General features: G+C 42.3%; 1 protein-coding gene across 1 annotated transcript in view; it reads right to left on the bottom strand.

The window, feature by feature from the left end:
• Nucleotides 1-2,244: 2,244 nt before the first annotated feature.
• Nucleotides 2,245-22,188, bottom strand: part of SLC24A3 (solute carrier family 24 member 3) — a 560,288-nt gene continuing 540,344 nt past the window's right edge. Inside the window, exons 16-17 of the mRNA XM_033939286.1 lie at nt 9,560-9,625; nt 2,245-3,894 (exon numbers count right to left, since the gene is read on the bottom strand). Coding sequence (XP_033795177.1) covers nt 3,745-3,894; nt 9,560-9,625 — 216 coding nt within the window. The 3' untranslated portion in view covers nt 2,245-3,744. The remainder of the gene's footprint in view (nt 3,895-9,559; nt 9,626-22,188) is intronic.

The raw sequence follows: 22,188 nt of genomic DNA, 5'->3' as shown, positions 1-22,188 counted from the left end.
ATCTATGTTTGGGTGATGCATGCATAATTTACAATATTTTGTTAGGTATGAGCAGTGGCGTAGCGAGGGTGAGTGGCGCTCGGGGCAGTGGTGCTCCTCCCCTGCCCTCTTCTCCTTCCTGACCCCCCCCCAGCCGCACATGTGCCCCCTTCCCTTCCCCCATACTTTTTTAATTTTCCAGATGCGAGCAACATCACAAACTTGCATCGTGTCAGCTCTCTCTCTGATGTCACTTTCTAGGCAAGGGGCCCGGAAGTGATGTCAGAGAGAGGCGACACTGATGCGGGCAGCAAGAAAAATCAGAGGCACCAGGGAAGGGAAGAGGCGCACACATGCGACGGGAGATGGAGATGGAGAGAAGGATGGGTGCCTGCGCCCCTTACAAAGACCACACCTGGAGCATACTGCCCCCCACCACCTCCCTTAATACACCACTGGGTATGCGTCTAGCTTTGCACCCCACCCAGACATTGCCCCAGAGAACACCCACCTGTTACTACTTCTACTACTACTATTTATTATTTCTTTAGCGCTACCAGCTGCATGAAGCGCTGTATATTAAACATGCAAGAGACGGTCCCTGCTCGAAAGAGCTTACTATCTAATTATGACAGACACACACGACAAAAGGTAAATCAATATATGCTGCTCATGAAGGGAAATATAAATGAATGAAGAGGTAGAGATGGTAGGGGCTACAGAGGGCATGAGAAACAGATATAGTGTATTACAAGTTGGTATGGTTAGGACCTAAATGCTGCTTTGAAAAAGTGGGCTTTGAGCCTGAATTTGAATACCGCCAGAGATGGAGCGCGGTGTACCGATTCAGGCAGGTTGTTCCAAAGAGGCAGCGCAGCAAGGCAGAAGGAGGGAAGTCGGTAGTTGGCAGTGGAGGAGAAGGGTACAGACAAGAGAGACTTGCACGAAGAATGGAGTTTCTGGGATGGGGTGTTGGGGGAGATAAGAGGAGAGATATTGAGGAGTTGCAGAGTGAGTACACTTGTAGGTCAGGAAGAGGAGTTAGAACTATAGGTGGAAACGGACAGCGAATCAATGAAGCGACTTGAAGAGAGGGGTAACATGAGCATAACAACACTGGAGGAATATGAGGCGTGCAATCTACATATTGTGCAAGATATGCATGTAGTTACAGAATACCGCTTAGGTGGAATATTGGCATATACGAGCATACATGCTAATATTCTAAACATTTACACTTAATTGAATCACCCTCAAATAGTCTTTACTAATAGTTGTTCACTCAAGGCCAAATTCTATATATGGTGCATAGTGCAATTCTATAAAAGACTCTTGCTATATATAGAATCCTGCTTTGCAGCTATATATGGCATAACATTTAGGTATACTCACTTAGACCAAGGAAAACCAGGCCTAAATACTTGCGCCTAAGTTGTGCACGGATTGGGTATATTCTATAACAGCGCATTTACCTTTTAGGAATACCCATGATCTGCCCATGCTCCACCCCTGGCCACGCCCCCTTTTGAGATTCACATACTAGAAGTGACGTGCATCACTTTATAGAATGCTCCTACAAAGTTTTGCATGTAACTTCTTAGTGCCAATTAGCATCAATTATTAGTTAATTGCCAATTACTGGTGTCGATTGGCTTGGTAAATGATTGTATTTACAAATCAGCTGTGTATGCTGATTTGTGCACACAATTTAGGACTCCTTCTACAGAATTTGGGCCGCACTGAATTAGTAGTGGGATGAATACCGAAGCAAATGTGTACTTTTATATGATAGAAAAATGGAGAAAAACACTTTTACTACAGGAGCAGGACAAAGCCCTATCCCACATCTGTGATGTTATAATATTTTTCTACAAATAGTAGAGTTTCTTGTACTTTTTGGTATTTTACCCCATCACTAATCTAATGAGTGCATTACAACAATTCTTGTGCAGTGTGTGTATCAATAAAACCACCTATAACAGTGGTCTCAAACTTGCAGGCCCGGGGCCACATGCGGCCCGCCAGGTACTATTTTGAGGCCCTCGGTATGTTTATCATAATCACAAAGGTAAAATAACAAGTTTCTTGATCATCTGTCTCTTTAGCTATAAATTACAATATTATTATTAAGACTTAGCCAAAAGGAAAGATTTATCAACTATAAAGAGTTTTACCTCATGCAAAATTTTCATTTCTTTAATAAGACATTAACTATTTTTTTCTGAGGCCTTCCAAGGACCTACAAATCCAAAATGTGGCCCTGCAAAGGGTTTGAGTTTGAGACCACTGACCTATAACAAATTAAAATATTTTTCCCTGTCTTTACTATTGAACCGTATGAAAACTATATGCTAGACTAAGAAAGCTACCATTATATCCAACAAACAGCCCATGTGAAAACACTTGTTTTTCTCAGTGCTTCTAATGAAGGAGAGAGGCAGTGCAGCTTCATTAGTAACTATGAAATCCTACCACACTGGCCACTCCACAGCTTAACAGTGCATCAATGTCTGTGGCTCACCCAGTGCAGAAAGCTGGATATGAATGCAGAAAACACATCACAACCTTCTGGGAAGAAGACAGCACAAGAAACCATAAACAATGAAAATCACATAACTGGATCCATCAGCGAGTTTGCACTCTTATGTTATATGGTGAGAATATCCTCTCTTTCTTGGACTGGGGAGTTGGGATGGAGCCACAGTAATTTTAAAACAGATATTTTAGCTGCAGTATAACTGGCCCATGCCCTATAAGCTTGAACGAATGATACATTTGGACTTTAATAGATTTGCATTTGTGCAAAATATGCTTCCTTCTAGAGAAAGAAACCAGTGCTCAGAACTCTTTTCTACAATGCTTGGCTTTTGCATATATCCTGGCTATATCAAACACAGTTTCAATGCAGAAAACTCCAAGAACCTATAATGGAACAAGGACGCTTATGCCCCTGAGCTCACACACCAGCCAACAAGCTGGTAAATACCAGGATATGCTTTGTTAGTGGCTTGGTAGTCCTAAGCTACCCCTGTAAAACCATACACCCTAAAGCTGAAAATGATAAGAATTATGGTGTAACCCATATTTTGTACGTCTGCTTTCATTTTCCTATTTAACCTGAAGAGATGTCTGTCCTTCTTTTTGTAGAGAAGTACATCTGATTGTATCCCAAGCACCCTGAATTTAGTTCCTGTATATGTAACTTCTGAATCATTAACCCTTATCCAGCTTGTCAAAGAGGAGAAACTGCAAACCAAGTTCTTGATCTCAGAAGAGTTAAATCAGAAGTAGAATCCCACCATGATTCTCCTGAAGAAACCACTCCAGTATGATGAGTTCTTCTCTGCAGGTAAATATATCCACAGGTTCATGTCATAAATTAGATCAGTGTTCTATTCAAATAACTTAAGAAGAAGGAACTGTAGCAGACAAGTTTTGCCTGACTCAAAGAAGCCAGATAGCAGCCAGTTAATCTAATATCCCAGTCACTGTTAGGAAAACAGAGCTTGTGGAAACCATATGAATATTGAAAGTCTTCACATAAATGCAGGAGCTTTCCAAAAGATATGGGGAGGGGGAGGGGTAGGGGGGATGAAAGGGAAAAATGGGAAAAGGTGGTGATAAGGGAGTAGGAAGATTGAGGACAGGATCTCGTGAATAGTGAGCAGGACAGACTCCATGACTCTTTGGTGCACCTTGTGATACCAGTCATGGATTGTATTGCACAGATAAGGAGAGCACCTGTCCACTAGGCAGTTGTGCCCATCACTTCCCTCGGCACATGGGCAAGTTCACAAAAGTGAACACGTTGAATTCTGTCAAGATGGAGACGCACAAGAAGATGCTGTACAGGAAAAGGCACGCAAAACCCAGTTTCCTATCCAGTTTCCATTTATTCAGGTGGACTCCACAAACCTACAATAAATACAGAATAAGAAAAAACAAGTGCTCTTTAGATTACACAGGTTCGTGATTAGCAGTGACTCAGTTTCAAGTTGCCTACTTATCTAAAAAAAAAAAAAGTCCTATGTTATATAACACAAATTTACAAGCTACTAGTTTACAATCAACTACCGTATTTTCACTCATATACCGCGCACCCGTGTAAAACGTGCACACGGGTATAGCGCGCGGGGAACATAAATTTATGTAATAAAATTTTAATATAGTGCGCACACGCATATACCGCGCATGCTAAAACCTCCTCCTGCCTACTCCGAACCGGCATCCTCCCCCCTACTCGCGTCACCCCCCTCCCCCGCGATCCTACATCCCCCCAGCACCGCAAAGACAACTCTTACCCGATTGGGCACCGGCACCGGCACCATCACCAATGCACAGGATGTGCCAGTGCCAGTGCCCGAAGATCCTCCCTCGTTGGGCTGGGCTGGGCTGGGCTGGGCTGTGCGAGAGAGATCCTCCTTCTTCCTGTGCCGGGCTGGACTAGGCTTTGAGCATTTGCGCATGCTCAAAGCCTTCTGGTCTCGCTCTCTCCGAGATTATTTTGGAGAGAGCGAGACCAGAAGGCTTTGAGCATGCGCAAATGCTCAAAGCCTATTCCAGCCCAGCAGAGGAAGGAGGATCTCTCTCGCACCGCCCGGCCCAGCCCAGCCCAGCCCAGCCCAACGAGGGAGGATCTTCGGGCACTGGCACTGGCACATCCTGTGCATTGGTGCTGGTGCCGGTGCCGGTGCTCAATCGGGTAAGAGTTGTCTTTGCGGTGCTGGGGGGATGTAGGATCGCGGGGGAGGGGAGGTGACTGCGAGCGGGGGGGGGGGGGGAAGGATGCCGGTTCGCAGGGGGAATGCCGGATCAGAATGAAAAAAAAAATTTGTACAACGTGCTCACACGTATAACGCGCATGGTTATGCACGGTTTGTAAAATCGTGTATAACGCGCGCGTTATATGCGTGAAAATACGGTAATTATTTCATGAATATTTAGGTGATATAACTTTTTATATTACTTATACTCAAGCATCTAAGACAGGAGTTCTTGGAGGAGTGGCCTAGAGCAACTGCCTCAGCATCCTGAGGTTGTGAGTTCAGCTCCCACTGCAGCATTTTGTGACTCTGGGCAAATCACTTAACACTTCTTGCCCCAGGTACAAAATAAGTATCTGTTTAAAATATGTAAGCCACTTTGATTGTAACACAGAAAAAGCAGTATATCAAGTCTCATCCCCTTTACCCTTTAACCTTTTTTGGTTCTCAGACCCCTTTAACATATTAAAAGCTGCTAACATGTCACTAAAATTACAGAGATACACAGTTATTACTGATAACTGTCCTAATAATTGCCTTCACACTGTCTAGAAAATTCCAATAAACTGCTTTATATTTCAGGACCTTTTTCTGCACCCCATTTAACCTCTTGGGATGCTGGTACCATGGTTAAGAACTCCTGATCTAAGGGACCCTTGTACTATTACTTATCACTTATATAGCACTGAAAGTTGTATGCAGCGCTGTACATTTTGACATTTATAGACGGTCCCTGCTCGGAACAGCTTACGATCTAACTTGGACAGACAGACATGACATATAGGGTTGGGGATGCAGAACCCAAAGTGAGAGGAGTTAGGAGTCGAAAGCACTCTCGAAGAGATGGGCTTTTAACTGGGCCTTGAATACTGCCATAGGGATTCGGGCAACTTGTTCCAAGCATAAGGCGCAGCAAGGTAGAATTTTTTATTTTTATTTATTCATTCAATTTTCTATACCATTCTCCCAGGGAAGCTCAGAACGGTTTACATGAATTTATTCAGGTACTCAAGCATTTTCCCCTGTCTGTCCCGGTGGGCCCACAATCAATCTAATGGAGTCTGGAGTTGGCAGTTGAAGAGAAGGGCACAGATAGGAGGGACTTACCAGCTGAGCCAAACTCATGGGGGGGGGGCACAGGGGGAGATAAGCGAAGAGAGGATAGTGAGGGGAAGCTGAGTGAGTGCATTTGTAGGTCAGTAAGAGGAGCCTTAATTGTATTTGGAAATGGATGGGAAGCCAATGAAGTGACTTTAGGAGAGGGGTAACATGAGTATAGCGGCTCTCCTGGAATATGAGTTGTGCAGCTGGATTCTGGACGGATTGGAGGGGAGCGAGATGGCTAAGTGGAAGGTCTGAGAGTAGCGAGTTGCAGTAGTCTAAGCGTGAGGTGATGTGGGTGTAGATAAGTGTTTTGGTAGTGTGCTCAGCGAGGAAGCGTTGGATTTTGGTAATATAGAGGAAGAAGCGGCAGGTTCTAGCAATATGTTGTATCTGGGCAATGAAGGAGAGAGAGGAGTCAAAGATGACCCGAGATTACGAGCAGACGTAACAGGAAGGATGTGAGCATTATCTGCAGAGATGGAGAACAAGGGAATCAGAGAGGTGGGTTTAGGTAGGAAGTTTAATAACTAAACTGTACTAGGCTAATGCATACAATAACAGCTAATACAGAGATGCATGAACTGATCTTGCAGTAACAAATACCATTAGGGGCTCAGGGCAACAACTAGGGAGGGGGGCTCCAAAACCTACCTGCAGACTATCCCTCCTTCTGTTTGAGGCAGGCTTGGGGGGTCCCCTGTGGCATGGGGGCCCAGGGCATCTGGTTTGTCTCCCATCCCCCAGGCCAGCCTCGTCTCCAGCAGAGCTTTTAGTGCCCCGAAGAACACGGAGTAACTGAGGAACAGGGACGTTTGATAGCCGTAAGCTGTTCTTTGATACGTAGGAAGGCTACTTGGCTGCTAAATGGGTTCATTAATCCTACTCTTCTAATGGGGTTAAGTACTTCAAGAGCCATTGTACTTCCATGAGCTGATAACACAGCAATGAAAGAAAATAAAATGATCTTTGGAGACATGTGATATTTCCGCCAAACAGCTCCTTACAAAGAGTGACCGATGTTACTGCTATCTCATGTACAACAGCTGTTGTGAAGACAGGAGCAGCAGCTTTAAAGCACATGGGCGTGTGTTTAATGTACAACGCTACAAAAAGAAAAAAGAAGACCCAATAATCCACGGTAAAATTAATCCAACGAGAAAAACAAAAAAAAGACTGTGGATATAGATGTTCTGAAAATGATTTATTATACACTTTTCTCAATAAAACCATAAAAATTCAACTGTAATAGTCCAACTGGACCCTACACGGTCTGTGTTTCGGCGAACACACCTTCCTCAGGGGTCCAACTATGTAAGATACACAGAAAAAATATATATAAAAAATGGACAATGTGCTTTTCTTTGGGCAGATAGCCGGGAATGACTGGAGACAGAGTGGCTATGAAGGGGCTGGGGAGAGTAGAGAGAGAGTGACCTAGATCAGAAAGGTGGGGTGGAAAGGGAAGAAGGAATTCTTAGCCAATGGAGCGAGGGAGAGAGATGTCAGAGTATGGGGGGTCAGGGAAGGGATTCAGCAAGAGAGGGGTGGGTGTTGGGAGCAGGTGAAGCAGGGAAGGGAGAGGAAGAAATGCCAACTCCATGATGGAGGGTTGGCCTCGCTATGAAACAGCAACTCTGCTTGCGTCTGGTAGTGCTATAGAAGTAATAAATTGTTGCTGTTGTTTATGAACTTTACTGTATATTATACACCCCTCAAAAGAAGCAGTTAAGTTGGCAACCACTCTCTCGAGAAGAGCATGACTCTTTTATATATATGTATGTGTACTGAATTCTTGGGGGAACTACTTTAAATGGAAAAAATATGTTGGAGGAATGCTGTGGGAGGCAATGCCAGAGAATACTGAATATGAAATATTCAAGAGCAAAATTAAACAAGCAGTTTTCTGCTCATGTGGCATCTGTCCCTACCTCACACTGTCTCCTGAGGGTGTGGTTTTTGGACTCATTAGCATCAGGAGTGTGGTCTGTGCATACATTGACCTCCAGAGAACACACTGGAATAGCTGCTTAAAACAATTATAACATAGCATCTTTCATCCAAGTAATGCCCCAGTGATGTACTATTTTCAATGTCAGAAACAAACATGCAGCCACTTCAGGGGTAGATGACCTGGCAGCTGACTAGTACACAGATTACTTCTTAATAAGTAAAGTTTTCCTCTAATCATGTCATTCCATGGCGCATTAATGTCGCGCACTGAGCAGTCATATATGACTGAGTTACAACCAAATGTAAATTAGTGGGTCGTTATTCAAAGCAATTTAACTGTCCAGAAACAGCTTCTAGTTGGTTAAATCTCCAGTTCAGGGCTAACCAGTTATTTTTCAAAGGCACTTAACCAGTTAGTGCCACCGAGAGCGCCTAACTGAAAATTGGCTATGTGGGGGTGTTCTGGGGGGGGAGGGGGGCTCAAAATCGACACTTGACTGGTTAAGTGCTGATATTCAGGATTTAACCAGCCAAGGTCATGACATAACCAGGATCATATAAAAGTCAGTCCTATCTTTATGTGGTAACCCATAGCAGGTTAAGTGATGAATGGCTCCACAGACCCAGAAATTCAATGCCAAAGCCTGGGCACGGCCTGGCAATGAATTTCTGGGCATAACGCTGGCGGTGGACAGAAAAACACTGAGTGCTGCCGGCTGGTAAAATATCTGCAATGCAAAATAAAATAGATATTTAGGCCCTGATTCTATAAATGGCGCCTAGCTGCTAGGCCCGATTGTCAATCATTCTCTAGGCACCGTTTATAGAATTGCGCCTAGGTACTTGTAGATGTTGAAAGCTTAGGTGCACTGTTATTTAGGCCAGGGGTTTCTTGGCCTAAATGAGTGTGCCCAAGTTAGGCACCTAAGTCAAACCATGCCCCAAATCTATCCCGAATCTACCCCTAACCATACCTAATGCTGGTAGGTACTTCGGTATAAATGACTACCGAGTTAGGTGCCTACCAGCTAATTAACTTATTTAAAATGGTTTGTTTTCTTATGACACATTCAATTATCAGCACCAATTAAGCCAATTAAGAAAATGAAATTAAGGCACCTAGATTAGCTAGGCACGCTTCAGGCGCCGTGTATAGAACCTGGGCCTTATTGTATAACGTAACAAAGGGGTAAAAAAACCCCACAACTTCTCTAGTTCTCTCATACACCTTCCCCTGACTTAACTTTTACCCCCTATTTAGTTTTTGTGCCTTTTCTGAGCTCACAACCATTAAGCTGGAAAATAAACGACTAAGGGGTCAATATTCAAAGTGATTTAGCCAACTAAAAATGACTCCTGACCAGTTAAATTAGTCTTGATTCTGGTCCCTGAAGTTTGGTAATCGTATTTTGCTCATTGGCTGATCCCGGATGAAGGTGTTGTACACCGAAATATGGCTTGTGTTGGGTCAGTAAAGACTTGTTCACTGAGGCCCTTAGTGATTTTTTTTTTGCTGTATTGTGTTTGGGGTACTGTATCCCTCTCTATGCTGGTCCTCTCAAAGGAAAGCCCATTCTATATGTACTGTGGCTATGGGAGACCCCAAGCAGCTCTCCATGGTGAACAGAAAATTCTAATTAGGTTCTGATTCATTAAAGCTTTTCTTCCATCCCTTATTCAGATGAAGATCTTGATGACTCAAGCTCCCAGTGATGCTCCTCTGGGAAGCAAGTGACAAAAGACCTCAGATTTTACAGACATACCGTGACAAATACAGAAGCCAGCAGCAAACCCACAGAATAGATGAGTCCTCGGCTGTTTAAATGAATCTGGAAAGGAACAAAAAGTGAATATAAAGCTTTTAACAGAATCTTTTCACATACCATTGGAAGTTCAGTTGCTAGTTCAATCATTATCATCATAGAAACACAGAAACATGACAGCAGATAAAGGCCAAATAGCCCATCCAGTCTGCCCATCTGAAGCATCCACTATCTCTTCCTCTCCCTAAGAGATTCCATGTGCCTGTACCACTTTTTCTTGAATTCAAATCATTTATCTCACGTTTCTTCAAATCATGCACAAAATGAGGGGTCAATATTGGAGGATATGGTCATCCTTTCTAAAAATTTGCCTGCAGTGCCATTTAATACATTTAGCTAGTGCCACTGTCTGCAGAAGTGACAGCATTGAAGATTGTGTATAGTGACAAACATTGCTACTATCTGGTCAGCTGGAGATATCTCTCGAGCAGGTGTTCTCAACCCAGCCTTGGGGCGCACTTAACTAGTCAAGTTTTCAGGATAGCCACAATGAATATGCATGAGACAAATTTGCATACAAGGATGGTAATGCATGGAAATTTATTCCCCCTCCCCCGATAGTCTCTGACCTGCTCTGGGTCCTTCCTTTGGTTCATCCCACTTCCTGTGATACAATATCATGTTGCCACATGGGCAAGATGTGGCTAAGGGAAAGCCCTGGAGATGGGTAGAGGCCACCTCCCTGAATTGCTGCAGCTGCCAAATGTCAAGGCACGTTTCCAGTGGAGTGTGGGGGGAAAGGGAGAGATGCTAGATGGACTTGAGGAAGGGAGAGAGAGAGAGAACCGGTGGGAAGGATTGTGAGCCCACCGGGACAGATAGGGCAAAATGCTTGAGTACCTTAAAGTAAAACCGCTTAGACAACCTCCATTGATAGGTGGTATATAATTTGTAAACATAGAATTCATAAACTTGGACCTAGCTGAGGGATGAAGAGGGACTCAGATGCTGAACTGGTTGGGATGAGAGAGATGAAAAGGGGGAGATGCTGGATTTGCTGTGAAAGAGGAAAGAGAGAGAAAGAGATATGCTGGATTTGCTAAGGGCAGGGAGAGAGAGAAATGCCAGATCTGCCTGGGGAGGGAGAGAGGAAAAGATAATGGTTAATCTGGGGGGTGGGAGGTAGAGGGAAAGATGCTTGATCTACTAGAATGGAGAGAGAAACCAGACTGGGGAAAGGGGAGACAGGAGGAGAGATGCTGGATCTGTGGGAAGATGACGGGGGGGGGGGGTCAGGTTGAGAGAGAGAGAGAAACTGGTTTTAGAAGGAGGGTTAGAGGAAAGGAGAAATGCCAGACCATGAGGGGGGGGGGGAGGAAGAGGGATTCTTGCTATAGAGGTGGGGGCGGGCATCAGGTGGTGACGGGGGGCGGGCATTGGCATGGGTTAAAACCACGGGCTCGCAATGCTCAATTGCTGTTCCTTCTTCTGTTTAGTGAATCGAGGGCTTCCTACTTTGCATGCCATTTTCCCTCATTTGCATGTGCGGATCGGATCAGAGATTGATCGTACAGCTGTTTAGTGAATCGGGTCGGGAAATGATTGCAAAGCCATCGGTAAGGTTTGTGAATTTAGCCCTAACTGGCTAAGTAAGCTCAAAGTTAGGATGCCATCTTTTGGTAGCATAGATGTTCATTGGTTCCATGTTGGAGCTACTGTTTAGAAATCCTGCGTAAGGTTGTATAGACTCCTGATGCAGGCTTCTCTGCCAAGGCACAACTGTGTCAAGTCACTTCAATACTTGGATTCTGAGATTATTAATTATCTCTGCATTTATTGAGTTACCTCAGCATTTGGATATTAAGACTATTAATACAATTTTAACTAGATCTGTTTTCCTAGTGCCTCATTGCCCCTTTCTTTGTCTTTTCACACATATCCATGAAGCCAGAATCTCCATTCAGTTCCATTGTAATATTAGGCCAATACATTGCTGTCTACTGATAGGCAGCAGTTATTTCAACATGCCTGAAAATAACTGTTATCCTAATATTTTTTTCTTAAATATCATGAGACAGTTTTCCTAAATAGTCTGTTACCTGACTTATAGAGGGTGATTTTCAAAGTCATTCGTTCAAGTACACTGTGACCTACCCAAGTAGATGAGTTATCTGAAGACTCTGCTTCAGTGTTCCACAGCACACATATCTTTAGATACATTTAGAGGTGTTTCTGGGGACATGTTTAGGTTGAGGTTGGAAAATAATGCATGTGTAGCAGACTGTGTGAAAGCAAAGTAACTATGCAAGTGAATGAAAAATAAGAGTATCCAAAAGCACCACAGGGTAAATCAGTCTTCGTTGCTTTAGGTCAGGGGTCTCAAAGTCCCTCCCTGAGGGCCCAGTCGGTTTTTCAAGATTTCCCCAACAAATATGCATGAGATCTATGTGCATGCACTGCTTTCAATGCATATTCATTGGGGAAATCCTGAAAACCCGACTGGATTGCGGCCCTCAAGTAGGGACTTTGAGATCCCTGCTTTAGGTGCTAGAAGCAGCACTTTAAAACTTGATTCTGTAGGTTACTAGCAGCCAATGAACTTCTTTGAGAAAAAGAGTAATATGATCCAAAGACAAAACAACAGTTTTGCATAAATTGCAGACATTTAAGCAGAGACTGCTGGACAATGTTGTAAAGAATACCTACAATAGCTGGTTAGCATTGCATAAAGCAGAAAAAGTAAAGCTTCGTGTTCAGTCAAAGAGCTGTCCAATGCATGCGTTATTTTAACCATTTCCATAAATGCAACTCCCTAATCTCTTACATTTGTCCTGTTTGTCTGGAATAAATTATAAGCTCTCGTGAGCATGGCCTTTCTCTTACATGTTTGTGTACAGAACTGTGTATGTCTATTAGTGTTACAGAAATGATAAGTAATGGTAGTAGATTGTACTTCTACACGTACCCACATTATCTCGACACAGACAAGAAGATGCAAGAATTTGTAGACACAATGAAGTGATAACAGATTTCATAGGGAAAGCACACACACTCTCTTTTTCAAACTTAGTACAAAGGTTACATGTACAAAAGTATCCATGGACTTTTTTTTTGCAGTGAGCAGTCTGAAAATCAACCCTACTGGCAATAATCAAGCTTGTCTGTGATCTAACCTAGCAAAAAAGAAAATCTAAGAGCAGAAGTTCATGTATTCGTGCTGAATTGTCTCTTGGTTTCTGCACAGCTGGATTATTCCAGCTTTGGGTTTTTTAAAATATAAATTATGCTGAAATCTAAGCAGAGGTTTCTGTGGTGAGGTAATTTACACAAGTGCACATAGAGGAAATCATGTCATAGAGGCCAGTCCAAGTTCAGTGTGCTGAGCCCCTCAGGCAGGGCTTCCAAGAGGAGAACTGCAAACTGCTCAGAGGACCACTCTGTGGCCACTCACAGCAATCGATCTTACTGTTTTAGGCATCCAGTTCAGAATTGGAAAATACAAAAAGTTGATGCATCAAGCTCTATTTTTTATGTGTCCGTGAAACAAAAAAAATTCAGTTGTTCCTAGTGGTGCAGGGTAGAAGTTATTACTTAGATTGAATCAAGAGGTTGGCGAGAGAGTGACAACCTTACAACTCCTGGATAATCGGACCACTAATTAAAATACTGAAACATGATGGCAGATAAACGCCAAAAGGCCCATCCAGTCTGCCCATCTGCAGTGACCAATATCTCTTCCTCTCTCTCCCACGTGTCTATCCCACACTTTCTAGAATTCAGACACAGTCTCGATCTCCACCACCTCTTCTAGAAGACTGTTCCACCGATCTACCACCCTTTCTGTAAAAAAAAGTATTGCCTTACATTATTCCTGAGCCTATCACCTCTTAACGTCATCCTATGCCCTCTCATTCCGGAGCTTCCTTTTAAATGAGAGGTTTAACTCATTCACATTTACACCACATAGATATTTAAATGTCTCTATCATATCTCTCCTCTCCCGCCTTTCCTCCAAAGTATACATACTGAGATCTTTAAGTCTGTCCCTAAACACCTTATGATGAAGACCCATGCACCATTTTAGTAGCCTTCCTCTGGACTGACTCCATCCTTTTTGTATCTTTTTGAAGGTGTGGTCCCCCAGAATTGTACCCAATATTCTGAATGAATTCTCACCAGAGTCTTAAACAGGGGCATCAATACCTCCTTTTTCCTATTGGCCATACCTCTTCCTATGCACCCTAGCATTCTTCTAGCTTTCACCGTCACCTTTTCAACCTGTTTGGCCACCTTAAGATCATAAAATACAATCACACCCAAGTCCCACTCATCTGTCATGCACATAAGTTCTTCACCACCTAAACTGTACTGTTCCTTTGGGTTTTTGCAGACCAAATCCATGACCTTGCATTTCTTAGCATTAAATTATAGCTGCTAAATTTCAGGCTGGTTTAAATATTGGCAAGTTAGCTAACAGGTAACTTGCCCCCAATCTTGATCCCCTCTCCCTCTTAGCTGAATATAATAACCCAGGCCTAAGCTTCTACCTCGTAGGCCCCCCCAAACTTACCTGGAATCTCCTTAGTAGTCTAAAGGGTCGTATGGGCAAGGGCAGTGCCCACTTGCTCCGGCAAGTCATAGGTTCAGCCTGAAAATGGCTACCACAAGTGGCAGGCTTATGGTAGCAAGCATATCATGAAACTTCCACTGTTATGGTGGACACGTGATGGGCAGGAGTGGGCATCACTTCTGGTCATATGACCCTCCACACCAGGGAGATCATGAAAAAGCCCATGGGGGCCTATGAGGATAGATGTGGGGGCTCAGTCCCAGACAATTGTTCTATTTGGGGGGAGATGGAAGGAGGATCAGGACTAGGGGGAAATGAGGGGAATTGAAGGGGCCAAGGCATCTCTTTCCTATTATGCGGTCCCGAATGAATGTCAGTTGAGAAACTTACATATGCTCCAGTGGCCAGCTCATTTTGAATTAGCTCTGGTGCTAGTGCCAGTGCTTAGACATGGCTTGACTTTGAATAACTGAGGTCAATTCTGCTTGTGGTGGTCAGGGTTTAAAAAAACGTCAACTGCTGTGGGCTGAATAGTGACTGGTATCTGTGTAATTGTCATTTAAATGTTATTGCTCACTTTATAGATCCACCCCATAGATGCCAAATATTCAAGTTTTCAAGTTTCAAGTTTTATCAAAAGTTTGATGAATCGCTAAATCGTAATGCAAAGCAATGTACAAGTCTAAAAAACATATAAAAACATTTTGCAATTCAGGGTGCCAACCTGATTGATATACACTAATCAATAAACATGAACAGACCCAGAAGGGAAAATGGGATAAGAAGTACAATATGTAATAGGAAAGAAATACAAAAAAGGAAAAGAACGATAGGGAAGAGAATGACAACACTAACAGACAAACTGATATTAACAAGATACTAATGATTGAGAAAAGAGAGGGAAATTAGCAGTTGAACGCATCTTTAACAAGAAAACATTTTAATTTGCTTTTGAAACTGTTGATAAGATGATCTTCCCTTATATGGTAATGAATTCCATAGTTGTGGAGCAACGACCGAAAAAATATATTGCCTTCTGGTATTAATAGATTTCAGAGTAGGAACGACTAACAGTTATTGGTATTCGATCTGAGTGATTGGGTGGGAGTATAGGGTATTAAATCAAGCTCAATAAAGGCCGGGGTTTTGTGAAATATCGATTTAAAAGTTAATAGGCAGATTTTATAATTTATTTGGTGTACTACTGGAAGCCAATGAGATTTTTCAAGAAGTGGGGTAACATGATCAAATTTCTTTGCCTTCCAAATAAGTTTGATGGAAGCGTTTTGAATAAGCTGTAACCATCTAATCTCTTTTTGAGGAATACCTATGAACAGAGCATTGCAGTAGTCAATTCTGGATATGACCAGGGAATGGATCAAGATATTGAGCGACTTGCTAAAATGGGCTTATTTACTAGCCTACCCTCTCTGTCCCAAATTTACCCACTTCACTATTTCTTTTCTTCTATATGCTTTTTAGAAGCGGAGGCCTCATTTTTGTAGATTTACTTAAATCGGTCTCTTCAGTTTTTGTAATTAAATCCAAATGTCTTGTCTGTAAGTCTTGTTTGTCTTTTTGGTGAGTCTAATTCGATTCACAGAAGAGGAACAGTCTCTATGTATATCTGGCACAGTTTATATCTAGCAGTGTTAAATAAATTATACAATTTTCATGGAATGTGTTCCCTCTGGTTATGCCATTATCCAAAAATGTAACTCTGTCTCTACAGTACGATAATACTGCTGACCATATCATATAATATAATGCAAATTACTAGCTATTTTAAAGCAATAAAAGAACTATACCAATTACTGGTAGTTGTGAGCTACAAGACATGCGGCCTCTTTTACAAAGCTGCGCTAGCAGCTGCCGCACGGCAACAGCCCCGAAGCCCTTTACATCTCTATAGGTTTCGGGGCCATTAACACAGCGCAGCCGCTAGTGCGGCTTTGTAAAAGAGGCCGATGGTTTCTGGAAAATGTTACAGCTCAGTTTTCTAGTTCTTGTTTTCTGTTACTTCCAGCATCTGCATGTGGCTAGTGCTTTGCCCTGATCCTGTGTTGCACGATTTTGGGCCAACAATCTTTACAATCCTGGCCATACAAAAGAGAGCTTCTTGGCTTTGAATGCAACTACTACTTATTATTTCTATAGCGCTGAAAAGGCGTACGAAGTGCTATACATTTTAACATACAATAGACACTCCCTGCTCAGAAGAGCTTACAATCTAATTTAGACAGGACATTACAGGGTTGGGGAGATTATGGTAGAGGAAAATAATACAGTGGGTATAGGTATCTTATAGCAGTGAGTGGGAGTTAACAGTTGAAAGTAGGGCTGCCTAAATATGGCTTTTAGCAGAAGATATGGACCAGTAACCTGACTTGACCTCATTCTAAAATAAGAGACTTTAGAAAACAAAATTTTAGAGCTGTTCCATAAATGTGCCATTACTGAATGAAAATAATGTTCTCCCTAAACAGCAAATTATGCACATTCAATTTGATGAAATAAGGTTTGTAAATAATCCAAAACATTAGCAATAATGGAATCAGTTTTTTTCCTAAGATTTTGGCATTTCTAGAGCAGACTACTTGGAAATATCATTTTTCTAGCTAGTCGGCGAGTTTAATGTTTCTTTTTGAGCTTTCTAATATTAAAGCCATTTGCCAAACATTGCATTCCTGGGATTATCTCATACTGTTATTGAAATGCACAAGTCCAAAACATCTATGAACACTGAAAGTGCACGTTCCCAGGGGAAGTAATACTAGCTACGGAATGCATTTTTGCCAGAAAGCAAAGCTGCTTGAAATAAGAGATCCCAGCTGTGTTTCTTGGCACAGATGCTCTAGTTTCTTGCACACAGGCTTTATTGGCAAGCACCAATCAAGAAAAAATCATTAACTGTGGCTTCCATCTCAGTTCCGGGACCGGTCATACACACCCAATGGTTTTATGTGCTGGCACACACTGGGATCCAGATGCAGCGAATCCCTTCACTCAATAAAAGCTTTGTCTTAAGGTGCTGAATGGAATGGGAGCAGAAACTAAGGGAAGGAATGAAGGTGGCATGCTATGGAGGAAAAAAAAAGTTTTGTATGCCATTTGCCAGCTGATTCTCTGACTAGAGCCAGAGGACTGGAATCAGCCTGTATTTTTCATTCACATCCCATTCCATTCTTCTGTATGTACTTTTCCATCACATGGCCCTTCTGCAGAACTACAAATTTTAAAATACAAAATTATCCTCTAAGGGAATGCTGTGGGTGGTTAATTGATTTCACCTGCTTGCTGTTTCATCCAGGGCATTTCTATTATTAGGTAAAATGAGGCAGATGCCTTAAGTGTCAAGTTTTTGGTGGCTATAGTAGGGACTAAAGGGACAGCAGAAGAAAAAAAAAAATGCATCCATGTGTGGTTGGAGGAAAAAAAATCAGCCCATGGGGTAGGCAGAAGGGGGAACCAGAATCTGCCCAAATCATGGAAGGAGCTGTAGATGTTAGGGAGGACAGACCCTGCCACCCAAAGAATGAACATGGCAGCAGTACACTGGGAGGAGCGAGGGCAGCGAACAATGTCAGTAGCTCTGACAATATCGTCACACTCTTTTTCTTTACCTGCTGTCGTGTTTTTGTTTTTTTCTTGACAATGTTTTTTCTGTACATGTGCCCATCGCTATCACCAGCAATGGGCACATGCAAATTTAGCAAATCTTCGCTGCTGTACACTAACCTCATTTGCATGCGTGATATTTTGAGAATATCTCACTTTTTTAGATTTGCTATCAAAATGGCTATGTTAGCAGACCGACGCTTTTTAATGCGGGTTTTTGAGAATCCTAAGAGACTGGGTCCTGTCGTGCTAAGTTCTTTCTTTCATACATACCATTCAACACAATCACTACATTCTGAGGGCCAAATGTTGCTTGAAATCTTGTCATTGAAATTTGTGACCTATTTGACTTTTCAGCGCTCTATATCGCTATAGGGTTCTTCCATATGGAATGCATTGCTTGTTGAGGTTAAGGTAACTTCCAGTATTTTGCAGTTCAGGAAATATGTGAAGATAATTTTAAGAAAGCTTTTCCTTGACAGTTATTTATTGATTTTACGATTGTTTTTGCTGTTTTTGTGATTGTATATTTTCATTTTATTGTGTATGTTTTATTGTATAAATCAAAACTAGATGGTAGAAACCCAATGATAGCTAACAGCTCAATATAAGTAATTTATATATTGGTAAATGATGTGTCCAAACCTAAATTATCATAATGTATTCATTTAAGAGATGAAAAAGAATCTCAGAAACCTGCTCGGACCTTAATAGTTCAAGGAAATACATCTGAGACTTAAAGGTTCCAGATTTCAATCATAGATTCTTGAACAACCTCTTTGGTAAGTGAATGTGCACTAAAAAATACGAAAGGGTCAAACAAAACTTAAATCAGTGCTAAGTCTCACTGTCATAAAAATGATGTTTGTTTGTAGAAATTGACTTATGTTGAGACTAACTTTCTTCAATGTGTTGTAATAACCTTATTCATCAAAATATAGGCTATAGCGTGAGTCCAGACATAAACTATATACCAACCAAACAGTTGAATTAAGAGATTATTTGGATCTCAAGTGCTCATAGTTAAATGCCGGTTGAACAAGTCTTAGCATATAGCTATCAAGTGAGCTATCATCGGTCCTTTAAACTCTTGTTATGTAATTTAATTTCATTTATTTCATCTATAAATCTAATTTGTTATGCTATCGCATTTAAAGTTATTCAAATACTTGGCTCAGGTGTTGGTTCTTTGCCCGGCCTGGACGACGGGAGATCTTCGTTTCGCTTCCGGTTTATATAGCCGGAAATGGCTATATAATCCCGGAAGTGAAGTAAGACGCCCTTAGATTCTCCGTGATCAGCGTCTTGGACTACCCCATACAGGGAGTGCCTTTTTGCTAAGTAGCGTTTAAGAAGTAAACGGTGTCGATAAACTGCACTGTTCCTGAAGAAGCTCTGTCATTTTTAATGAGAGCGAAACGGAGATCTTCCGTCGTCCAGTTGTCCAGTTCTCAACAGGCTGGGTTAAGAACCAACACCCGAGCTAAGTATCTGAATAAATTTAAATGCAATAGCATAACAAATTAGATTTATAGATGAAATAAATGAAATTAAATTACATAACAAGAGTTTAAAGGACCAATGATAGCTCACATGATAGCTATATGCTAAGACTTGTTCAACCGGCATTTAACTGTGAGCACTTGAGATCTGAATAAATTCAACTGTTTGGTTGGTATATAGTTTATGTCTGGACTCACGCTATAGCCTTTATTTTGAGGATTTCAGTGTGTTCCACAAGTTTTTGAAGTGATTTTTAAGAACCTTATTCATAACAAAAGCAGACATACAAGGCTCCTTTTACTAAGGTGCGCTAGCGTTTTAAAAGCACGCAGCAGATTAGCGCGCGCTAACCCCGTGCTACGCGGCTAGAACTAATGCCAGCTCAATGCTGATGTTAGCATCTAGTAATGTAATGTAATGTAATGTAATTTATTTCTTATATACCGCTACATCCGTTAGGTTCTAAGCGGTTTACAGAAAATATACATTAAGATTAGAAATAAGAAAGGTACTTGAAAAATTCCCTTACTGTCCCGAAGGCTCACAATCTAACTAAAGTACCTGGAGGGTAATAGAGAAGTGAAAAGTAGAGTTAGAGGAAAAATAAAAATAAAATAAACTTTTTAACAAGACAGCATTGATCTAAATACTTTGGAAGGTAGAAGAGAGGAGAGAAAGGAATAGAAGCAGAAGGGGGAGCCGTTGAACAGTAGAATTCTGGAGAAATTTAAATGATAGAAATAGAACAAAACAAAGACAAAAGGCAAAACAATAGATAAGATTAAAGATAAATCATAAGCTGGAAAGAAAAATAAAATAAAACTTTGTCTTCAATCCACGGTTTCAGCGTCAGTGATGAAGTGGAGCAAGTAAGTTTAGGAGGAGCGATTGACGTTTCCAGAAAGGGCTTCTTCAGGGAAGAGACTTGGCAGACAGTCCCAGGATGCCTATGTCTCCTCCCCTGCGATGTTCTCCCATCCATGCATTCCCTCCCAGACACACTGCCCGTGCCCCAGCCGCTCCAAGGAGGCTGCCCCAGATGAGGCCCACGGTGAATGCAGGATTCTCTCCTCTGTGGGAAAGCCGCCCAGAGCCGACAGTCGATCTTCTTAGCGGATTGCATGGGGGGAAGAGTTCACACTCTTGGTAGGATCGGGTCTGTGTGCTCTCGGTGGTTGTGGCTGGTCTCGTTGCTGCTTAGGTGTAAAAGCAGTTGATCTCCACTGCTGCTGATATTTAAAAGCAGGCAGATTGATCTCTCCAATGGACTGCAGGGGGAGGAGTTCACACTCCTGGCAGGATCGGGTCTGTGGGCTCTTGGTGGTTGCGGTAGGTCTCGCTGCTGCTTGTATGTAAAAGCAGTTGTTTTTCTACTGCTGCTGATATTTAAAGCAGGTAGATTGATCTCTTAAACGGGATATAGGGGGAGGAGCTCACATGCCTGGTTGGATCGGGGCAAGGGCTCCTATTATAGGCTGCTTAGGTGTAAAAGCAGTTGATCTCCTACTTCTGATAATATTTAAAAGCAAGCATATTGATTTTTCCAACGGAATGCTGGGGGAAGAGCTTACTTGTTTGGCTGGATCAGGGCAAAGGGCTCTCGGTAGTAGTGGCTGGTCCTGTTGCTGCTTAGGTGTAAAAACAGTTGATCTTCCTAGTGGACTGCAAGGGGAGGTGGAGCTCACACTCTTGGCTGGATCGGGTCTGTGTGCTCTTGGTAGTTGCGGATAGTTCCGCTGCTGCTGAGGTGTAAAAGCAGTTGATTTCCCACTGTTGCTGATATTTAAAAGCAGGTAGATTGATCTCTCCAATGGACTGCAGAGGGAGGAGCTCACATGCCTGGCTGGATCGGGGCAAAGGGCTCTTGGTAGTGGTGGCTGGTCCTGCTGCTGCTTAGGTGTAAAAGCAGTTGATTTTCCTAGCGGACTGCAGGGAGGGTGGAGCTCATATTTTTGCAGGACCGGGACTGTGGGTTTTTGGTGGGTTGGTCCCGTTGCTGCTTAGGTGTAAAAGCAATTGATCTCCCACTGCTGCTGATATTTAAAAGCAGGCAGATTGTCCAGGGAGAGGAGCTCTGCACTCAAACTGCCATCCTCCTCGCTTCCAAGTTCCGGAATGTGTGTGCGCGGCATTGTGGCGTGCGCTATTCCGCGCGTTAAAGCCCTAACACAGCTTAGTAAAAGGAGCCCACAATCTTTCATATGACTTATGTGAATGCCAATAATATTGTTTTCTATTGATGTTACTGCCCTGCTGTTCAAAAGCCAAAGTGGTAAGTCAGTTACTTAAACATTACACTCAATTTCTTTGTTCATTAAACTATTTTTGACATAAAGTGATTTAGTTGAATGAGATAAGTGTATTTTTTCAAATCACTATCTGGTAACCCTATTTACAGCAGCAAGAGAAAAGGTGCCTAAGCATTTCTCCCACTTTCACTCCCACTTCAGCTCCTTGTGACTCTGGCCAAGTCACTTAATCCTCCACTGCCTCAGATGTAAAATAAATACCTGTACATAATATGTAAACTGCTTTGGCTGTAACCACAGAAAGTCAGTACAATCCATTCTCGTTATTCACAAGCTCATGATGCGCAATTTCACCTATCTGTAGTTGCATCAATTGCAACCAATATTCCTCATTCGCGCTGCTGTGTTCGTGCATTAGCAGACTGACACTTTAAAAAAAAAAGAAAAAGCTTTTTTGCTTTCACTTTCACCTTGCAGTCAGGCTTTGTTTCTGGATCTGCCCCCAAGCATCTGGGGAGTGAATTACAGGTACTACAATTGTCGTCCCATGCAGGAACCTAACCCTATTTTCCCAATAGGATCCACTGTATACTTTCTATAGTTTTGAAGTGCAACATGTGCTTCTGGCCTAACCTCTATTTTCCCATAGACTCAATGTTTCATTATTCGCGATTTCGCAGTTTGCGAAT

The sequence above is a fragment of the Geotrypetes seraphini genome, chromosome 3 (assembly GCF_902459505.1).
Source record: "Geotrypetes seraphini chromosome 3, aGeoSer1.1, whole genome shotgun sequence".
NCBI classification, from domain to species: Eukaryota; Metazoa; Chordata; class Amphibia; order Gymnophiona; family Dermophiidae; genus Geotrypetes; species Geotrypetes seraphini.
This window is presented reverse-complemented; position numbering and strand designations above follow the sequence as displayed.